Source organism: Prionailurus bengalensis, chromosome E2, assembly GCF_016509475.1.
Source record: "Prionailurus bengalensis isolate Pbe53 chromosome E2, Fcat_Pben_1.1_paternal_pri, whole genome shotgun sequence".
NCBI classification, from domain to species: domain Eukaryota; kingdom Metazoa; phylum Chordata; class Mammalia; order Carnivora; family Felidae; genus Prionailurus; species Prionailurus bengalensis.
The window spans coordinates 13157231-13175644 of record NC_057352.1 but is presented as its reverse complement, the minus strand read 5'-3'; the positions used below and the strand labels follow the sequence as shown (position 1 = coordinate 13175644).

General features: G+C 47.1%; 2 protein-coding genes across 8 annotated transcripts in view; one reads left to right on the top strand and one right to left on the bottom strand.

The window, feature by feature from the left end:
- The window catches only part of CD177 (CD177 molecule), a 34680-nt gene extending 18136 nt beyond the window's left edge, over positions 1–16544 (bottom strand). For 4 of the 5 annotated variants that reach the window (XM_043598722.1, XM_043598724.1, XM_043598723.1 and 1 more), the window contains exon 1: positions 239–463. The gene's annotated coding sequence lies outside the window, so the exon portion shown is untranslated. Of the gene's footprint in view, positions 1–238; positions 464–16460 lie in introns of those variants that run through there. The other variant, XM_043598726.1, reaches the window with a different exon arrangement.
- On the top strand, positions 367–3921 carry TEX101 (testis expressed 101). Of its 3 annotated transcripts, none has more exons than XM_043598731.1 (6): positions 367–476; positions 915–1110; positions 1238–1381; positions 1500–1694; positions 3250–3378; positions 3618–3921. In XM_043598731.1, exons 2-6 carry the CDS (start codon positions 1047–1049, stop codon positions 3746–3748), a joined length of 663 nt encoding a protein of 220 aa, XP_043454666.1. In that variant the 5' UTR covers positions 367–476; positions 915–1046; the 3' UTR covers positions 3749–3921. The 3 variants fall into 3 exon arrangements, with proteins under 3 accessions (XP_043454666.1, XP_043454664.1, XP_043454667.1); XM_043598729.1 differs by having other exon boundaries at positions 3537–3921; XM_043598732.1 differs by lacking the exon at positions 367–476 and adding an exon at positions 708–796 and having other exon boundaries at positions 3537–3921.
- Positions 16545–18414: the final 1870 nt, after the last annotated feature.

Sequence of the window (18414 nt, the reverse complement as noted above, 5' to 3'; positions counted from 1 at the left end):
CCATTCGGACAGGGAGAGAACTTCAGTGGGTGATGGCCAAGGGTCTGACCTCCTAGCCTGGCTGGAGAAGCAGAGATTCCACAGCTCAGTGAGAGAAAAGGGTCAACGAGGCCACTTGAGGACGGGCTGCCCACCTTGCCTCGCACGACGCGTACCACAAACACCAGCTACGTCCCTGGGCTCACACCCCCCCCACCCGCCTCCGGTTTGCTCGCCGCGCCAGCCTGCGCATGTGCACCTCCCAAGACTGCCTCTTCTCCGGGGCCAAGGGGGGTGCGGCCTTCCTTCGGGTTCATCCAATGAGCTCATCAGATGCTTTCACATCGACCAATGGGGCTTCGAGTGACCCGCTGGGCGAAGCTGGCCCCGCCTTCCGTGCCTCCAAGAGACAAAACGGAGGCCCAGTGGAACGAGAAAGCCGTTCCGGGCCGTTCCTCCGGCTCCGTTAGGATTCTTGTGAGATTATCCAAAGCCAGGTGGAATTTGGGTCCCTTAAAGAGAAAAGTTGGGGGGAGGGGGGGGCTGGGGATCCTGGGTCCCGAGGAAGGAGGAGGGTGGGCGCCAGGACTCTTGGGTCTGAGAGGGGAGGAGGCTGGGGGCCCTGCGGGAAATGGCGGCGGCTGGAACCCAAACGCCTGGATCCCTAGATAGAACAGGGCGGGGATCTCAGAATTCCGAGTTCGGGGGGCGGGGAGTGGGGGCTGAGAATCCCCGGCCTCGGGAGAACGTAGGTTTGAACCCGGCCTCCCCAGTGTGCGGGAGCAGGGGCCTGTGGGCCGGCCTCCCGGATCCCGAGGTTGGAGGGTACTGGGTTGTTGACGTCCTCTGTCCTCGGGGGACAGGTGTTTGGGTCGGAGAGTTGCAGCTGCGGAAACTGAGGCGCAGTGAACGCGTTATGTGGTGCAAACTTGCAGGCTCGATCGGGACACGCCGACGCTGGAGGTCACGGTCTTCTGTGGCGCGGACGTGCCCGTACTTGCCACACGGTCCCTGCAACCTCGTTTTCTGATCCTGAGCCGCGCTTCCAGCCCTCTCTAAAGGACGCCATGGGTACCCGTCGTGCCCAGAGTTTGTTGTTCCTCCTCCTCCTGGGAGCCCCCTCCTTGGCCTGTAAGAACGGGGGCCGGGGGGTGGGGAGAGCTGGTTCACCGGGGATGATGGATCGCTGGCAAAGGAGGGCTGACGGGGGCCCCACAGAGAAGAGCAGGCGCTCAGCCAGATCTCCTTTCCTCCCCAGCGGTGCAAAACTTAAATTGTCACAAGGGCGTGTTCACCAGTATAGAAGAGGACCCCAGCAGTATGTTTAACTGGACCACGGAGAAGGTTGAGAGTTGTGAGGGCGGGTCATTCTGCCAGGAATCCCTTCTGATGGTCAAAGCAGGTGAAATGAGAAAGGGCGGGAGGAGGGGTGAGTATGTCCGGGTCAGTGCTGCTCCCACCCACTCCCCGAAACCCTCAGGCCCACCCTCCGCTTTCTTCCCCACCCCGTCTCCTAACAGGGGCCAAGACCGCAGTTTTGGCCACTAAGGGCTGCATCTACGATGGGACGCAGGCGGTGACGTATGTCCAGCACTCCCCGCCCCCAGGCATAATCACAGTCTCCTACACCAGCTATTGTGAGGATTCCTTTTGCAACGGCAGAAAGGACCTCCAGGAGCTCTGGAGGCCGGCAGGGACCCTAGAAGCCTCGAGAGGTGAGAGATGGGGACGCGGAGAAACTACCTGAGCCCCTGCAAAGATGGTATGCCTCCTCTCTCTGTGTCCTTAGTTGGCTCAGGCCCTTGGGGGGCCACACACAGAAAAAGAACCTCAGACCTTCCGCCAGGCTTTTTCTAAATGGTCACCTTGGGGTCTAAACGCCGCTCGGAGCACCGGGACGTCAACGAAGGCTGGGGTAGAAGTTGGCTTTTGTGTTTATTTATTTATTTATTTTTTTAACGTTTGTTTATTTTTGAGAAACACAGAGAAACAGAGTGCGAGCGAGGGAGGGGCAGAGGGAGAGGGAGACACAGAATCTGAAGCAGAATCTGCAGCTGACAGCTCAGAGCCCCATGAGGGTCTCAAGCTCAGGAACAGTGAGATCATGACCTGGCTGCTTAAGCGACTGAGCCACCAGGTGCCCCATGGCTTTTGTATTTATTAAGCAATGAAGTGTCAGTGGAGGTTTCTGAGCAGGGCGGGGTGGCCTAATCAGTCTGGCAGTTACTGCTTCCCCAGTTCCCCAATGTGGCCAATGTGGCCAATGTGGCCGGGGGCCTATGGCAATCTGGCCCTGCCTGCTCTCAGCTCACTTCCTTCTCTCTCCTCCCCCTTTACTGTGGTCCAGTGGGGGGAGGGGGGCTGGTATTCAAAATGCTTAAGTGCGCCTGGGTGGCGCAGTCGGTTAAGCGTCCGACTTCAGCCAGGTCACGATCTCGCGGTCCGTGAGTTCGAGCCCCGCGTCGGGCTCTGGGCTGATGGCTCAGAGCCTGGAGCCTGCTTCCGATTCTGTGTCTCCCTCTCTCTCTGCCCCTCCCCCGTTCATGCTCTGTCTCTCTCTGTCCCAAAAATAAATAAACGTTGAAAAAAACAAAAACAAAAACAAAAAAAGCAAAACAAAAAAATGCTTAAGTGTAGATACGGTCCTGGCCCAACCAGAATGGGTGCTGGCCACAAAGACCGGCCCAGCCCTCCTGTGCCTACCAACTGAACGCCAGCCCTTCAGTGTCTCCCAGTCCCAGAAAGCCACCCGGCTGGCTCCCACCTCCGGGCCTTTGTCCTCGCCGATTCCTTTGCTACCCCACCCACCCCTCCACTTTCACGCAGCTAACTAACCTCTGTTCACCCTTCACCTCAACTCAGGTGTCCGCTCTGTGAAAATACTTGGCAAATTGTTCCGGAGAGTTAGGTTGTCCTCCATTCCTTCGCCATCATACCTTGGACGCAGTGCCTACTGAGATGTATTATAATTCCTGACACATCCTTTTCCTTCTAGACAAGGGTCCTCGATGGCAGGAACCGTGTCCTTTTCATCTCTGTCTCCACACCCAAGCACACAGTTTGGAAGTCACGTTGGATGGGTTCTGACAGCGAAGAAAAACAGTTGGAGAAGCCAGCGGCAGGAGGGGGGGTACGGGGTGGAGGGAGGTCGCAGTGATAGGTCGTGACTGCGGTGGTGTCAGCAGCAAAGACTTGGGAAAGGGAGGGAAGCAAGAAGAGACAACTCCAGAGGCCGGACACACCCTGATTGTCCCTCTGTTTCCCCTCCAGCTCCCAGTACATCAGTACCCTTCTACTGCCCAACCTGTGTGGCTTTGGGGACCTGTCTGACTGCTCCTTCCCTTCCCTGTCCCAATGATACAACTCAGTGCTACCAAGGAAGACTTCAGATCACTGGAGGTAAACTGAACATCTGGTGGTTTCAGAGGCTGGAAACCCAGACATCTGAGTGGATCCAAGAGGTTCTGATACTCAGGGTTCTAGGAATGAGGGAGGAATGATTGCTCTCTGATTTCCCAAAACATCTGTGTGTCTCCCCGACCTTTCTTCTTCCACAGGAGGCATCAATTCTTTTTTGGAGGTGAAAGGTTGTACATCCATAACTGGTTGCAGGCTGATGGCTGGGCTCTTTACCATAGGACCCATGTGGGTGAAGGAAGTTTGTCCATTCCAGTCTCTCCCTCAACCCCGAAAGACTGAAAATGGGGCCACCAGGCTTCCTGTTTCAGTTTGGAGGTTCGAGCTGCTGCTGCTGCTGTTACTGCAATAACTAACTTGTCCATTGTTCCTGTGGAGACACTTCTGGTCCTGGATCACGGGACACCTCTTTTGACCGGGAGCCTTCTGACTGCTGGTCACCAACAAGTTGAGATTTGAAGAAAGGAGCATTCTTGTGGTTGTGTCTTATATTTCTAATAAAGTTTCTGCTGTAATTTGCGTATACCTCAAGCCTAGAAGTGGAGTTTTAGTGCTGAAAGGGCCCTTAAAATTCATCGTATCCAACCCACACGTTTTGCAGAAAGGGAGGCAGAGATCTGGAAAACTTTAGCGAGTTTCTCACACGGATGTAGCTCTGGGCAGAGCAAGACCAGAACTTTGATACTTCGACCTAAAGTCTGGTTTTGCTTTTGCTTTATTGGTCACCTTCTCTTGCTGGCTGGGCCAGAGATCGGCATCAGACTCCTCCAGAGCACTCCCGGCCCAACCTTACGGCCACAGTTGGCTGTTTTGGTTCTAACATTTCCCTGGGAGGTATAGCAGAGTTTGAAAAATCAGACTCCAGATTCTTCCGTTACATAACGGGCCCCCTCTCCTATGTCCTGTCTCTTGCCCCTTTACATCATCCCTTCCCTTCTCTGCTGCCTACGTCGTCATCCTCGGTGGGCAGAGGGAACGCAGGAGGAAGCTGGGGCCCAGCAGGGTATGAGGACTGGGGGCCTGGGACTCTTAAGACTTGTTTTGAGCTTCTCATGCTTGTTTATTTATTACTCAAGAACACATAAAACCCATCTTAGAAAAGACTCCAATGACATAGGAGCTTATAGAGAAAAGTAAAAAGGTGGGGTAAGGGTAAGGAGGAACAGATATTTATTGTTTTCTTTGAATAGCTTTATCGAGGCTTAATTGACATAGTCAATTGCACCAGGGGTGGAAGGAGACTTAATGTGAACGATTGACCCCTCCCACAAAGGACAGGGGAGTCTGGCCATAGTATAGTCCAGCCAAGTTCTTTCTAGGAAGTTCTCTGGTTCTAAACCAACTCTTTTTGAGTTAGAGCCCCACTCCAGCTAATTCTTCATCTTTGTCACTAGGCCTCCAGCTCCCCATTGTGTCAGTTTGCCAGTTTGCAGAAGAAATCACAAACAGATTTGTTCATGAGGGGACTTAAGAGTTTCTGAACGATAAGTATTCAGAGCCATGGCTGGCAAACGCCATCTGCCATCTAGAGCAAAAAAATAAAAATAAAACAAAAAACAAAAAAGCCAAGTAGACGTTTCCCATAGGACAATGGCTTTCTGATGGCACTGAAGACAGTTACAGGAGAAATCCCTGAGTGGATGGAAGAATGACACCATCTTCTAAAAGCTGGCCTGTGGATTATTCTGGTATCTTGCAAATCCTATGTATCATATGCCACAGAACTTCAGGCAGCATGGGCAAATTTCTCAGGGCACAAAGTGTGTAAACTTTCCAAAAACATATTTAGGTAAATATACATCATATAAGAATATTACAATATATTATTTATTTTTAGGATACCTTTGTTTATCACGATCCCTCATCCAACCCAGCGGTAGGCAGAAACTCAACCAGTTTGAATAAACTCAGCCGCCCCGGGGTTTTCTCCAGTCACTTCCAATTTTTCAGCTCCGTCAGTTCAGGGCTTTCTCCTTTTCTACCCTCTTCACCCAGGGCGTGGCTATAGGACTGGTGGGAAGGAGGTGACGGTCTGGTTTTCGCCTCCCTGCTGCTCATGTCCAAGTTCCTGCGGTTGCCTGGCAGCTGGCTCCCGTTCCTGTTGGTGCCCACCGGGAACCTCCAAACCTGTCTGGGCACCGATGGGCACCCACGCGGGTCCCCTCAGCTCCGTCATCCCTTTCGGCCACATCGGGGTCTCTCCCAACGACTTTCGAGTGCCACTGCGGTGCTTCAGGAGCATAGGAAACTTTCGGAGTGGTAGGTATGTCCCTAATCTTGACTGTGGTAAGAGTGAAGCTTCTCAAGGTATACACAGGTCAAAAGTCATCGAGTGTTATGCTCTGAATATATGCAGTACACTGCTTGGCCATCACGCCTCCATGAAGTTGTGAAAACCAAAAAGAAAGCAAGCACAAACCGTCACACGGTAACAGTTTGTTTCTCAGTCTTTCCTTAAATTACCATTTCTTGACGAGTGAGAGCAGAGATGGAGGAGAGGGCTGTTACACCAAGAAAATTAACTCTGTGTTCGCTGGCCTGCCAGATGCCAATCCATCCCGTTCCTTCCTGCTGTCCCCAGTGAGTCAACTGGCTTCTTGGCAACACAGGAAAATCTCCCGGATGTTCTTCTCCACTTCTCTGCTCTCAAAGCCAGCGTCGGCCTGGCCTCGGGAGGCGACCACAGCTCGCTCTCCGCCGAAGGGCTCCCTTCTGTGAATCGGCAGCACTTCCTTGCGTCCATTCCTCCTTAACCTTCCGTCGGCCGTGTGGAACACTGCGCGGTATCTCGGCATTTCTTGGTGCCGTCCCAGAACTGAAGGTCCTCCATGTGCTCCCACATCCTAGGCCAAAACCATAATCTCAACGTGTGTCTAGCCTGAGAACGTGGAGTCTCTGGTCCTAATCAAATATCACTCGCCGGTGTTTTGCTTCTGTGCCTTCAGCATCACGTGATCACATGCTACTTTTCCTTGTCGTCAGCACCAACCAATCTCCTTTAAAAGCCCCTTCATCAGCGGCGCCTGGGTGGCTCAGTCTGTTAAGCGCGACTTTGGCTCAGGTCATTATCTCATGGCTCCTGAGTTTGAGCCCCACGTCGGTCGGGTCCTCTGCTGTCAGGGGTGGAGCCCATTTCGGATCCTCTGTCTCCCTCTCTCTGCCCTTCCCCCGCTCTCGTGTGTGTGCACACACACACTCTCTCTCTCTCAAAAATAAACATTAAAAAATTTTTTTAATTAAAAAAAAATTGAAGTCCTTTCATCAGTTTATAACTTCACACTTGCCCACTGCCTTCTTCTCCATTATTTACTGTTACTACTCAGTACCTGGCTCGCTCTCTCCTTAACCACCTCCCCTCTACTGACCTTTTTCTTTCTGTCCTCTTCCTCATTGTCATCACAAGTCCATTGAAAATACTGTACCATGGAATACTACTTGGCAATGAGAAAGAATGAAATCCTGCCATTTGCAGCAACGTGGATGGAACTGGAAAGTATTAGGCTGAGTGAAATAAGTCAGTCGGAGAAAGACGGATGTCATATGTTTTCTCTCATATGTGGATCTTGAGACACTTAACAGAAGACCATGGGGGAAGGGAAGGGGAAAAAAATAGTTACAAACAGAGAGGGAGGGAGGCAAACCACAAGAGACTCTTAAATACAGAGAACAAACTGAGAGTGGATGGGGAGAGGGGGAATGGGTGATGGGCATTGAGGAGGGCGCTTGTTGGGATGAGCACTGGGTGTTGTATGTGGGTGACAAACCACAGGAATCTACCCCAAAAACCAAGAGCACACTTCACACACTGTATGTTAGCCAGTCTGACAATAAATTATATTTAAAAAAATAAAAATAAAAAATAAATATGGAAGGGGCTATTAAAGCAGAAAGAAAAGAAAAGAAAAAAGAAAAGAAAAGAATGTACCAACCTTGGAATGTCAATTAAATGTCAATGTCAAACACACTGAACAACTATAATATAAAGGAAGAGAGTAATAGGATCTGTATGGTGGTAAAATTTCTACATTATGCTTGAAATGGTAAAATTCTGATTCTAAAGAGATTGTGAAAAGTTAAGTATGAAGATTATACTCCCTTGAGCAATCACTAGAAATATGACCCAAGGTTAATTATTAATGACCGATTATTATAAAAGACCAGTAAGTTAAAATTACAAGAGACCTATTATTAAAAGATCAATAATCAGAATAGATTAAAAACATGAGCCAACCATAAACTGTCTATAAGAAATCATTGCAAATACAATGATGCAGGTAGGAGAGAAGCAAAATGCTAAAATGCTACACTTGTACATCTACCTCAAATGGAGTAACAGGGACTGGATTTATTTTCCTACATAAAACAGCCAAAAAAGCAGAGAAAATACATGAAATAATAATTTCCTTTTAAAACATTTTTTTCGTGTTTGTTTTTGAGAGAGAGAGAGAGAGAGAGAGACAAGAGAGAAATGGAGACACAGAATCCGAAGCAGGCTCCAGGCTCCGAGCTGTCGGCACAGAGCCCGATGCGGGGCTCGAACCCACGAGCCACGAGATCATGACCTGAGCTGAAGTTGGACGCTTAACTGACTGAGCCACCCAGGCACCCTGAAATAACAATTGGAAGACAACAAAGGACAGTAATCCTTGAGAAATGGGAAAGGAAACAAGGCAAACCCTATCAATTACATCAACTCTCTATCTTGAGAGTTTCCAGACCATGGTACAGGGAGCGAGAACTCAGGGGGTGCCTGGCTCCCTGTCTGAGTTGAGGATAATCCAGAACTCAGAATCTAAGGAAATCGAGGCAGCTAGAGTTTGCAGGACAGAATGCCACTGCGGAGAGAACAATGTAGAAAGAGAACTCTGGAGATCCGCAGAAGGTCCCCCTTGACCATGCAGCTGAGTGCTAATCATCACATATGTGTGAGAAAACTAGCAGGACTGGGGTAAAAACAACCTGAAAGGATCAGGCATGAGTCCTGGCACTCACGTAGGGCAGGGAATAAGGACTGTTGCCAGAGTATTGAATTGAATTGATTCATAACCCCTGATTTGCCAGAACTGAAATATTCATAACCCCTGGGGCACTGGACTCAGGAACCTCTAGCCTCAGTAATAGAAATAATTAGCCCCAGGCAAGCAGTGTTCCAGACCTGCCTAACAAATCATAAAAGCAAGACCCAAAAGTATCAAACTGTTTCCAAATAGCTAAACCGAATTCTAGAACAAGGGTCAAGAAGACTTACAGGTACACAAAAATATTGAGCACCAAACAAAGGTAAAATTCACAATGTCCATGCTACTATTAGTTATAAGAAAGCTGGAGTGGCTATTTTACGATTAGCAAAGTGTATTTCACACCAGAGAACACTATCAAGGATAAAGAAGGTCATCTCCTACGAAAAACAAGTCAATTCATCACAAGGACGTAACTATTAAAGATGTATGTCCTCGGTAATAGAGTTTTAAATCCATGAAACAAAAACTGAAAGAATCGCCAGGCACTTATCCCAGAGAAAGGAAAATTTATGTCCCTCCCAAATCCTGTACGTGATTGATCATAGAAGCTTTGCTTGTAATAGTCAAAACACCTTCTAATAGGTAGATGTTAAACAACCTCAGTAATTAAAAAGGAACTACAGAGGGGCTCAGGTCATGATCTCGCGGTCCGTGGGTTCGAGCCCCGCGTCGGGCTCTGTGCTGACAGCTCAGAGCCTGGAGCCTGTTTCGGATTCTGTGTCTCCCTCTCTCTCTGCCCCTCCCCCGTTCATGCTCTGTCTCTCTCTGTCTCAAAAATAAATAAACGTTAAAAAAAAAATGTTTAAAAAGGAACTAAAGATACACACAACAACTTGGGTGGATCCCAAAGGCATTAGGCGGAATGGAAAAAGTCAATCTCAAAAGGTCACATGTTATACAAGTACGCTTATGTAACATTCTTGAAATGGCAAAATTGTTGAGAAGAGTTCTACTTTATTTCACTGAATGTATCCAAAATATTGCCATTTCTACGTGTCATATAAAAATTTAATGAGATGTTTTGCATCCTTGTCATACTAAGTCGTAAAAATGCAGTATTTTACATTCATCCTAATTTGGATTTGCCCACATTTCAAGCGCTCACTATCTGCAGGTAACTAGTGGCTACCACAATGGACAACAAAGGTCTAAGCAATAGGAAATATCTATTCAAATCTGTTGCCCATTCTTTACTGTGGTGCTTGTTTTATTTTATTTTTTAATGTTTGTTAATTTTTGAGGGAGGGAGGGACAGAGCACTAGCGGGGGAGGGTCAGACAGAGAGGGAGACACAGAATCCGAAGCAGGCTCCAGGTTCTGAGCTGTCAGCACAGATCCTGACTTGGGGCTTGAAACCACGAACAGTGAGATCATGACCTGAGTCGAAGTCAGATGCTTAACTGACTGAGCCACCCAGGCGCCCTGATCTACTGGTAATCTTATTGAGAATCCTTTGCATTGGTGATTTGCTTCTCTTGGTGCTTTCAAGGTTTTCTCTTTGTCTTTGACTTCTGAATGCTTGGTTATAATGTGTCTCAGTGAGGGGCTCTTTAAGTCCATTGTATTTGGAGTTTATTGAGCTTCTGGGATGTTTATATTCATGTCTTTCATCAAAATTTGGAAAGTTTTCAGCCACAACTTGGGAACAACCCAAATGTCCATCAGTATTTCTTCAAATATTCTTACTACTTTCTCTCTCCTTCTTTTGGGACTCCCACAACATGTGTATTTATTCACTTGCTGGTATCTCACAGGACTCTTAGGTTCTGTTTACTTTTCTTCAACCTTTTTTTTTTTTTTCCTGTCTCAGACTTGAAAATTTCCATTATCCTACACTCAAGTTCATTGGTTCTTTCTTCTGCCTACTCAAATTTGTCTTTGAATCCCTCTACTGAATTTCTCATTTCAGTTATTGTAACTTTCAGCTGCAGAATTTCTTTTTGGTTTCTTTTTGGGTTTTCTATCTCTTTATTGATATTTTCATTTTGTTCCCATGCTCTCTTCTTGACTTCCTCCACATCCTCCTTTCATTCCTTGAGCATCTTTAAGACAGTTAAAGTCTTTGTCTAACATATCTGCCATTAGGTCCTTTTTGAAGACAGTTTCTGTTGGTTTATTGTTTCTCCTTTGAGTACCACATTATCCTGTTTTTTTGTATGCCCTGTGATGTTTTGTTGTTGTTGTTCAACACTGGACATTTGAGTCTAATAATGTGGTAACTCTGGATATCAGATTCTCCCCTTTTGTAGGGTTTGTTGTTTTTATTGTTTTTGTTTATATATATTTTTATTGTTGCAGATGGTCTCTTTGCTGAGTGTCAGCCTGAGGTATAAACTCTAGGTCCTCTTGGGTCTTTTCTGAGGCTTTCCTTGGGCATGTAATATTCCCCATATATGTAGTTGTTTTTTGAATATCCTAGTCTTCTTTTTTTAAGTTTATTTATTTATTTTGAGAGAGAGAGAGAGAGAGAGAATGAACAAGGGAGGAACAGAGATAGAGACAGAGAGAGAGAGAGAGAGAGAATCCAAAGCTGGCTCCACACTGTCAGCTCAGGGCCGATGTGGGGCTTGAACTCGTGAACCATGAGATCATGACCTGAGCCAAAACCAAGAGTCAAACACTTAACCATCTGAGCCACCCAGGTGCCCCTGAATATCCTAGTCTAATGTCAAGCTCCCAAAGGGGAAAAAGTGAAAATGAAGGGAGGAGGAACAGTGTCAGCCCTTCACATCCCCCAGAAGTCACTTCAGCGGGAGAGAAAGGAGCTTACGACAAAAGGGAGGTGCAACAACAATGATTGCCCGTCTCTTTTGTCTGCAATTTTCATTTTGTTCACACGCTCTCTTCCTGACTTCCTCCACATTCCCTGAGCATCTTTAAGACAGTTAAAGTCTTTGTCTAACATATCTGCCATTAGGTCTTTTTTGAAGACAGTTTCTGTTGGTTTATTTTTTCTCCTTTGACCACCACATTATCAGAAGCAGCAATCAGCGATCAGAGCACAGACCCCCAATATTTGGAGAACAGAGCCCTTCTTGCCCACACTGGCTCCCACAGCTGCATACAAGTTGCTCCAGAAACACACGCACAACAGCCTGTCACACGGCTGGGAGTGGTGGATGGGTAGCCGCGACTGTGCTGAGAACTAAAACTGGCCAAACTTAACCACAATTTACCCTCCAAGCCGTCCCCTGGAAGTTGAAAGCCGTCAACGGACTCTGCAGAGTTCCAAAATCGTATCAGACAGATTCTGCCGGTGCAATTGTAGTCTAGGTGGAGAGACAGGTTCCTGGTGCTTCCTATTCTTCCATCTTCCCACTGTTAGTCTTATGTTTTTTAAGTTTTATTTATTTATTTTGAGAGAAAGAGAGGGCCCGAGCATGTGCTCAGGGGAGGGGCAGAGAGAGAGAATCCCAAGCCGGCTGGGCACTGGGCACTGTCAGCGGGAGCCTGAGGTGGGGCTCGATCTCACAAACCATGGGATCATGACCTGAGCCAAAATCAAGAGTCAGCCACTTAACCGACTGAGCCACCCAGGCGCCCCGGTTTGTCATATTTTTGTAAGCTTAGATCAACAGTCCTAACTACCACGTTAAAGGGCATTGGTGGGGCAGAGGAATGTGTTAAGTGACACCAAATGTATACAGTCAGCAAAATCCAGACTGTGGGGACTCTGCAAGACAATGACTTGGCTTTGTAAAAAATTATGTTTACAGGAGAGAGAGAAAAAAAAAGATGGGAAGCTATAACTTAAAAGAGACTTAAACACACAAAACCAAGTGCAATGTGTGGACCTCATTTGGAGCCTGACTTGAAAAACCAGGAAAAATATTTTTATGAGACCAAAAAGGAAATTTATTAATTGACTGGCTATTTAACCATCTTAGGTATTTTAAATTCTATTAGATATAAGAACTGAAACCACGTATTTCAACATGACAATGGTTTTTTCCTTGAAAGTCTTGCCTAGAAGGAAAAGGCTGTAAAAACTCACTTATCAGACAACAGCTTGTTTATCAAGACTGTTTCAAGACCCCCATTTGTTGTGTTCACTAATCCTAAACTTTTTTTTTTAATGTTTAACGTTTATTTTTGAGAGAGACAGAGTGTGAGAGGGGGAGGGGCAGAGAGAGAGGGAGACACAGAATCCAAAGCAGGCTCTGGGCTCTGAGTTGCCAGCACAGAGCCCGATGGGGGGCTCGAACCCACGAACCGTGAGATCATGACCTGAGTCGAGATCAAGATGCTTAACTGACCGCACCACCCAGGTCCCCTAATCCTAAACTATTCTGTCCCAATCCTTGCCTAATCCTAGCCAGTTTCTTGCTATGAAGAGCCTGCCTCAATCAGCCTTACTTGACTTTGCCTTCTGTGGCACCACTGAGACTCTGGTGGTCTTGGTAAGAGGGTCAACTGTGAACCGGTATAATAGTTTTTTGTGCCACGTTTATTTTAAAAAGGGGAAGTTTATCTCCTTGAAGGCATATATTGAAGGATTTACATATTTAATGAAAATAAGACTGAGACTTGCTTCAGTACCATATGGGAGCGAGAACGGGTGGAGCATAGAGCAAATGAAATTGACCATAAGGTGATCATTATTGAAGCTTGTTGGTAGCTACATGGGGTCTCCTACACTCCCTTTGTCTACTTATGTACATGTTTGAAATTGTCTGTAATAAAAAGGTTTTTTCAGTGTGCTACTCAGACCACAACATTGGAGTTACGCTTAATCATCTCTTCTTCTCCTATGATGCGGCCAATCCATTAGCATATCCTACAGATATTCAGAATTCCTCTAGAACCTGACCATTTCGCATTACCTCTGCTTCCCCGCCCAAGCACCACCATTTCCCCCTTTGATTATTGCAATAGTTAATGGTCTCCATGCTTTAGCCCCTGCCCTCCCTCAACCCCATTCTGTTCTCAACACAGCAGCCAGAGTGATCCTTTTAAAAAATAAGTCTAGGGGCGCCTGGGTGGCTCAGTCGGTTGACCGTCCGTCGGCTCAGGTCATGATCTCGCGGTTCGTGGGTTCGAGCCCCGCATCGGGCTCTGTGCTGACAGCTCAGAGCCTGGAGCCTGCTTCGGATTCTGTGTCTCCCTCTCTCTCTGCCCCTCCCCCACTTGTACTCTGTCTGTCTCTCAAAAATCAATAAGCATTAAAACAATTTTTAAAACTTCTTCTCAAAACATTGCAATGGCTCTCCCTCTCACTCAAAGTTCTTACGATGGCCTACAAGGTCCTACACTCTCTGTCCCCCCACCCTTTGTCTCTCTGACTTCATCTCCTAAGTCACACCCTTTGGGCCACTTCAGTCACGCTGGCCGCGTTCCTGTTCCACCAATGCACCAGGCATGCTCCCCCCTCAGGACATTTGCACTTACCGCTCCTTCTGGTCTATGATGCCACCTCCTTTAGGTCTTTACACAAATGTCCCCTTCTCAGTGAGGCCTTTTCTGACCCCCGCCCCTCATTTAAAATTGCAAACATCCTGTCTCCCCACCCAGACACTCCCTCTTCCCCATCTTTTTTTTTTTTTTTCTTTTGTACTCATTGCCATTATACATCATGCTTGTCTCTTTCCTCAAAACAAGCCCCACGAGCGCCTGGGTGGCGCAGTCGGTTGAGCGTCCGACTTCAGCCAGGTCACAATCTCGCGGTCCGGGAGTTCGAGCCCCGCGTCGGGCTCTGGGCTGATGGCTCAGAGCCTGGAACCTGTTTCCGATTCTGTGTCTCCCTCTCTCTCTGCCCCTCCCCCGTTCATGCTCTGTCTCTCTCTGTCCCAAAAATAAATAAACGTTGAAAAAAAAAAATTTAAAAAAAAAAAAAAAAACAAGCCCCACGAGAGCAGGGATTTCTGTCTGTTCTGTTCCCTCCTGTAGCCCCAGTGACTAGAAAGGGCCTGGAACAGAATAAGGGCCCCGTCAATATTTATCCAGTGACTGTGGTCACTAGTGTCTTCTGTACAGTGTCCTCGGCCACTGCACTATTCCTCCGGGGTTAAAAGTTAGCTGTTAGGTCCCGATGGGATAATTAGGAAAAAAAAGGTCTTGATTTTTTTTTTTTTAATGTTTATTTTTGAGAGAGAGAGAGCACAAGTGAGGGAGGGGCAGAGAGGGGGACAGAGGATCCTAAGTGAGCTCTGCACTAAAAGCAGAGAGCCCGATGCAGGGCTCAAGCTCAACTGTGAGATCATGACCTGAGCTGGAGTCAGACACTTAACCAACTGAGCCACCCAGGCATCCCGAAAGTCTTTATTAAAAAAATAATAATAATAAAAAAAACAATATATATATATATACACACACATATACATATGTATATATATGTATATATGTATATGTATATATGTGTGTGTGTATATATACATATATATATATATGTATAAATATATATTCTAAGGGAAGAGAGGTAGGGTCCTAGCCCAGCAGTCTGTGTAAATGACGCTCTCTGGGAGCCAGAGTCTGTGAAGGGTGCCGCTGGGGCCAGGCCCTTGGACCGTGGCATCACCCGTAAATCGTCCAGTGTGCTGGGAGACTGGGAAAAGTGTGCACTTTCTCCTCCTAGGAACGCACAGAATGCAAACGAAACAATAAGTTACTTTGGCAGCTTTACAAACAAGGGAAGGCGATGGGCAGAAATGAGCAAACTTTGTTCAAGGCACACTTCTAAAGCAGCGTTTGATTTTCTGGGCACGTCTTCAGACAGATGCCTCCGATTTCTGCCTCTTTTTAAAATACCGACATACTTAACATCACGAAATCAAAAATACCAGTGTGCACTTTGGAACGACCGTTTGCCAGGACCTGCCAAGACTATACATATGTGTGCCTTATGACCTACCAATTCCACATCTGGGTATATCCCCAAGAAAAGTGATTGCGTATATCCACATACAAGAATGCCCACGGCAGTTCTATTCATAATAGCTAAAAACTAGAAACAGCCCAAATGTCCACCACCAACAGACTTGGGAAATAAATGCGGTATATTCGTAAAATGAAACGCTTCCCGGCAATTTTTTAAAAATAACAATACTGCCGTATGCAACAACATGGTGGACCCTCACGACATAATGTTGAAAGAAGCCAGAGACAGAAGAATACATAATTGTATGATTCCTTTTACATAAATGTCAGAAACAAGCAAACCCAATTCATGGTGAGAGAAATCAGAAAGTGGCTAGCTCTGGATGGTGTTGACTAGGAGGGGGCACAAGGGAACCTTCTAGAATATTAGAATATTCTAGTGGTGCCCGGGTGGCTCAGTGGGTTTTCCACTCTGGATTTCGGCTCAGGTCACGATCTCGTGGTTTGTGAGACCGAGCCCCACAGCAGTATGGAGCCTGCTTCTGAGTCTCTCTCTCTCTCCCTCTCTCTGCCCCTCCCCCACTCACACTTGCTCTCTCTCAAAATAAATAAACAAAATTAAAGGAAAGGAAGATTCTATATCTTGACCCAGGTGGTAATTATATATATATATATATATATATATATATATATATATATATACACACATATGTATGTACATGTATACAATTACCTAAATTCCTTGAGCTGCACACCTCAGCTTTGTGCTTTAAGTCATAGCCCAATAAAAAAGTTAAAATTCTTAAAAATTATAAAGAAAATAGAATAAATGGCTGCTACTGTTAGTACCTTCAAGACCTGAAACGCCAGAATGCAGGGCTGGCCTGGTGAGGTGTACCCGTGGAGAACAGGGCCAGGTTCTAGGATCCCCTCTCTCTCCACAAGGTGGCTCCCTCCCCTCAAGTCTCCTTCCCGATCCTCTGGGGAAAACTCAGGAAATCTCCCAGGAAGAGGAGGAGTGTGTGCTCTGGAAACCACAGTGTGGGACCTGGGACAAGAATGCTGTGTAATGACCCTGGCGGCCTCACTACAGAAGAGTATAGCCCTTTCAAAGCAAAGCCTCGAATCCCAGTGCCGCCATTTTCTAGCTCTGTGGCCTTGGGAATGTTCCTTAACTTCTCTATGCCTCAGTTTCCTCATTGGTACAGTGGAAATAATAATAGTGCGTACCTCGTGGCGTGGTTGGTGGTGGTGGTGCTGTTATTGTTGTCGGCGTGAAGCGGGCTCACCCTCACGGAACTCTCAGAACCTCACCCGGCACAGAAGAGGTCAATGTCATTACCTGAGTTAATATGAAGAGACAAAATGTCAGTAACGGATAGGGGAACACCTGGTATCTCACTTCCTCGGGGACCAAGCAGGTACTGGAGGCCTGGCTGAGCTGGAGATGAAGAGAGCCTGTTCTGGCTTCTGTGGTCTTTTCTAGAACCTGATGACCTACTCACGGTGGCCCCAGCGAGTACCGGTCCAGATCTGTGGCTCAGAGGGTTTGGCTGGTCTTTCTGTAGCTCTCAGAGCTCTGTACCTCAGTGTGGGAAGCAGAATAACGGTCCCCCCCCCCCGAGATTTCTACACCCCCATCCCCTCCGGACCTGTGAATATGGTACCTTACAGGGCAAAAGCGACATTGTCAGTGTCGTTAAGTACCTTGAGACGTGGAAGTTATCCTGGATTACCAAGAAAGATCCAAGGTAATCACCTGGGTCCTTATAGGAGGGAGGCAGGAGGATCAGAGTCAGAAAAGTGGAAACGAGAACAGACGCAGAAGTCAGAGTGATATGGCTAGGAGCCAGGGAACACAGGCCGATGCTGGACGCCGGAAAACACAAGGAGCAGATTCTCCCCTAGAGCCTCTGTAAGAACTGTGGGGGCCAGGCCGCCCCGAGATCTTTGCCATGAAGACTTTTTTGAATTAAAAAGCAATGGAGGGGCTGCGCCTGGGTGGTTCAGTCGGTTGAGTGTCTAACTCTTGATTTCCGCTCCGGTCACGATCTCGCGGTTCGTGAGGTCAAGCCCCGCATCGGGCTCTGCGCTGAAAGTGCCGAGCCTGCTTGGGATTCTCTCTCTCTCTCTCTCTCTCTCTCTCTCTGCCCCTCCCCCCATAGCTCGCAGACTTGCTTTCTCTCTCTCTCTCTCTCTCTCAAAATAAATAAATAAAAACTTAAAAAAAAAAAATAAAGCAATGGAAACCCAGAAGATTCAGGCTCTGTAATTTTCCCTCAGTGGACTAAAAAGAATTTAGATCAAGGACCTGATGCAGGAAGAGAGACATCAGAATAGATAATTACATTATGATATGAACTAGGTATGGTGGGCAGGAACTTACTGGCAAGGCCACTCTGATCAAAGCCCTCTCTCTGTCCCATTGTTTCTGGGTGGCCCAGCAAACATTTGTTTCCCAAACATTACTCTTTGTTTCATCGTTGTGTGAATTGCATCCCTTTCCTCTGAAATCCCAGACGTGCCTGCTCCCTTCTCCTCCATTCAAAAGGACACATAGAGGGGGGCCCGGGTGGCTCAGTTGGTTGGGCGACTGATTTCAGCTCAGCTCATGATCTCACGGTTCGTGGGTTCAAGTCCCACGTCAGGCTCTGTGCTGTCGGCTCAGAGCCTGGAGCCTGCTTTGGATTCTGTGTCTCCCTCTCTCTCTCTCTCTCTCTGCCCTTCCCCTACTCACACTCTGTGTCTCTCTCTCTCAAGAATGAGTAAATATTAAAAAAAAAAAAAAAAAAAGGACACACAGACCTCATTTTTGCCTGAGTGTCAGGAATCTCCATGTCTGTGTGGCTTTCCTGTATGTACACCTGTTAAATTTGATTTTCTCCTGTAAGCCTGTCTCATGTCAATTTGACTCTTAGTCCAGCTAGAAGGAGCTAGAAAGGGACAGGAATTCTTGCTCCCTGGCAAAACACAGCCTTTGACATTAGCCCCATAAGACCTATTTCAGATTTGGGACCTCCGGAACCATAAGGTAGCACAGCTGTGTTCGTTTAAGCTGCTAACCTTGTGGTCAGCTTGTTACGCAGCAACTGGGAACTAATACACTCGAGTCCAAGCAATGTCTGGGCAACCCGGTGGCATCTATAGTTGTACATCTGAATTTCCTTCGTTTATTAAAACGGCA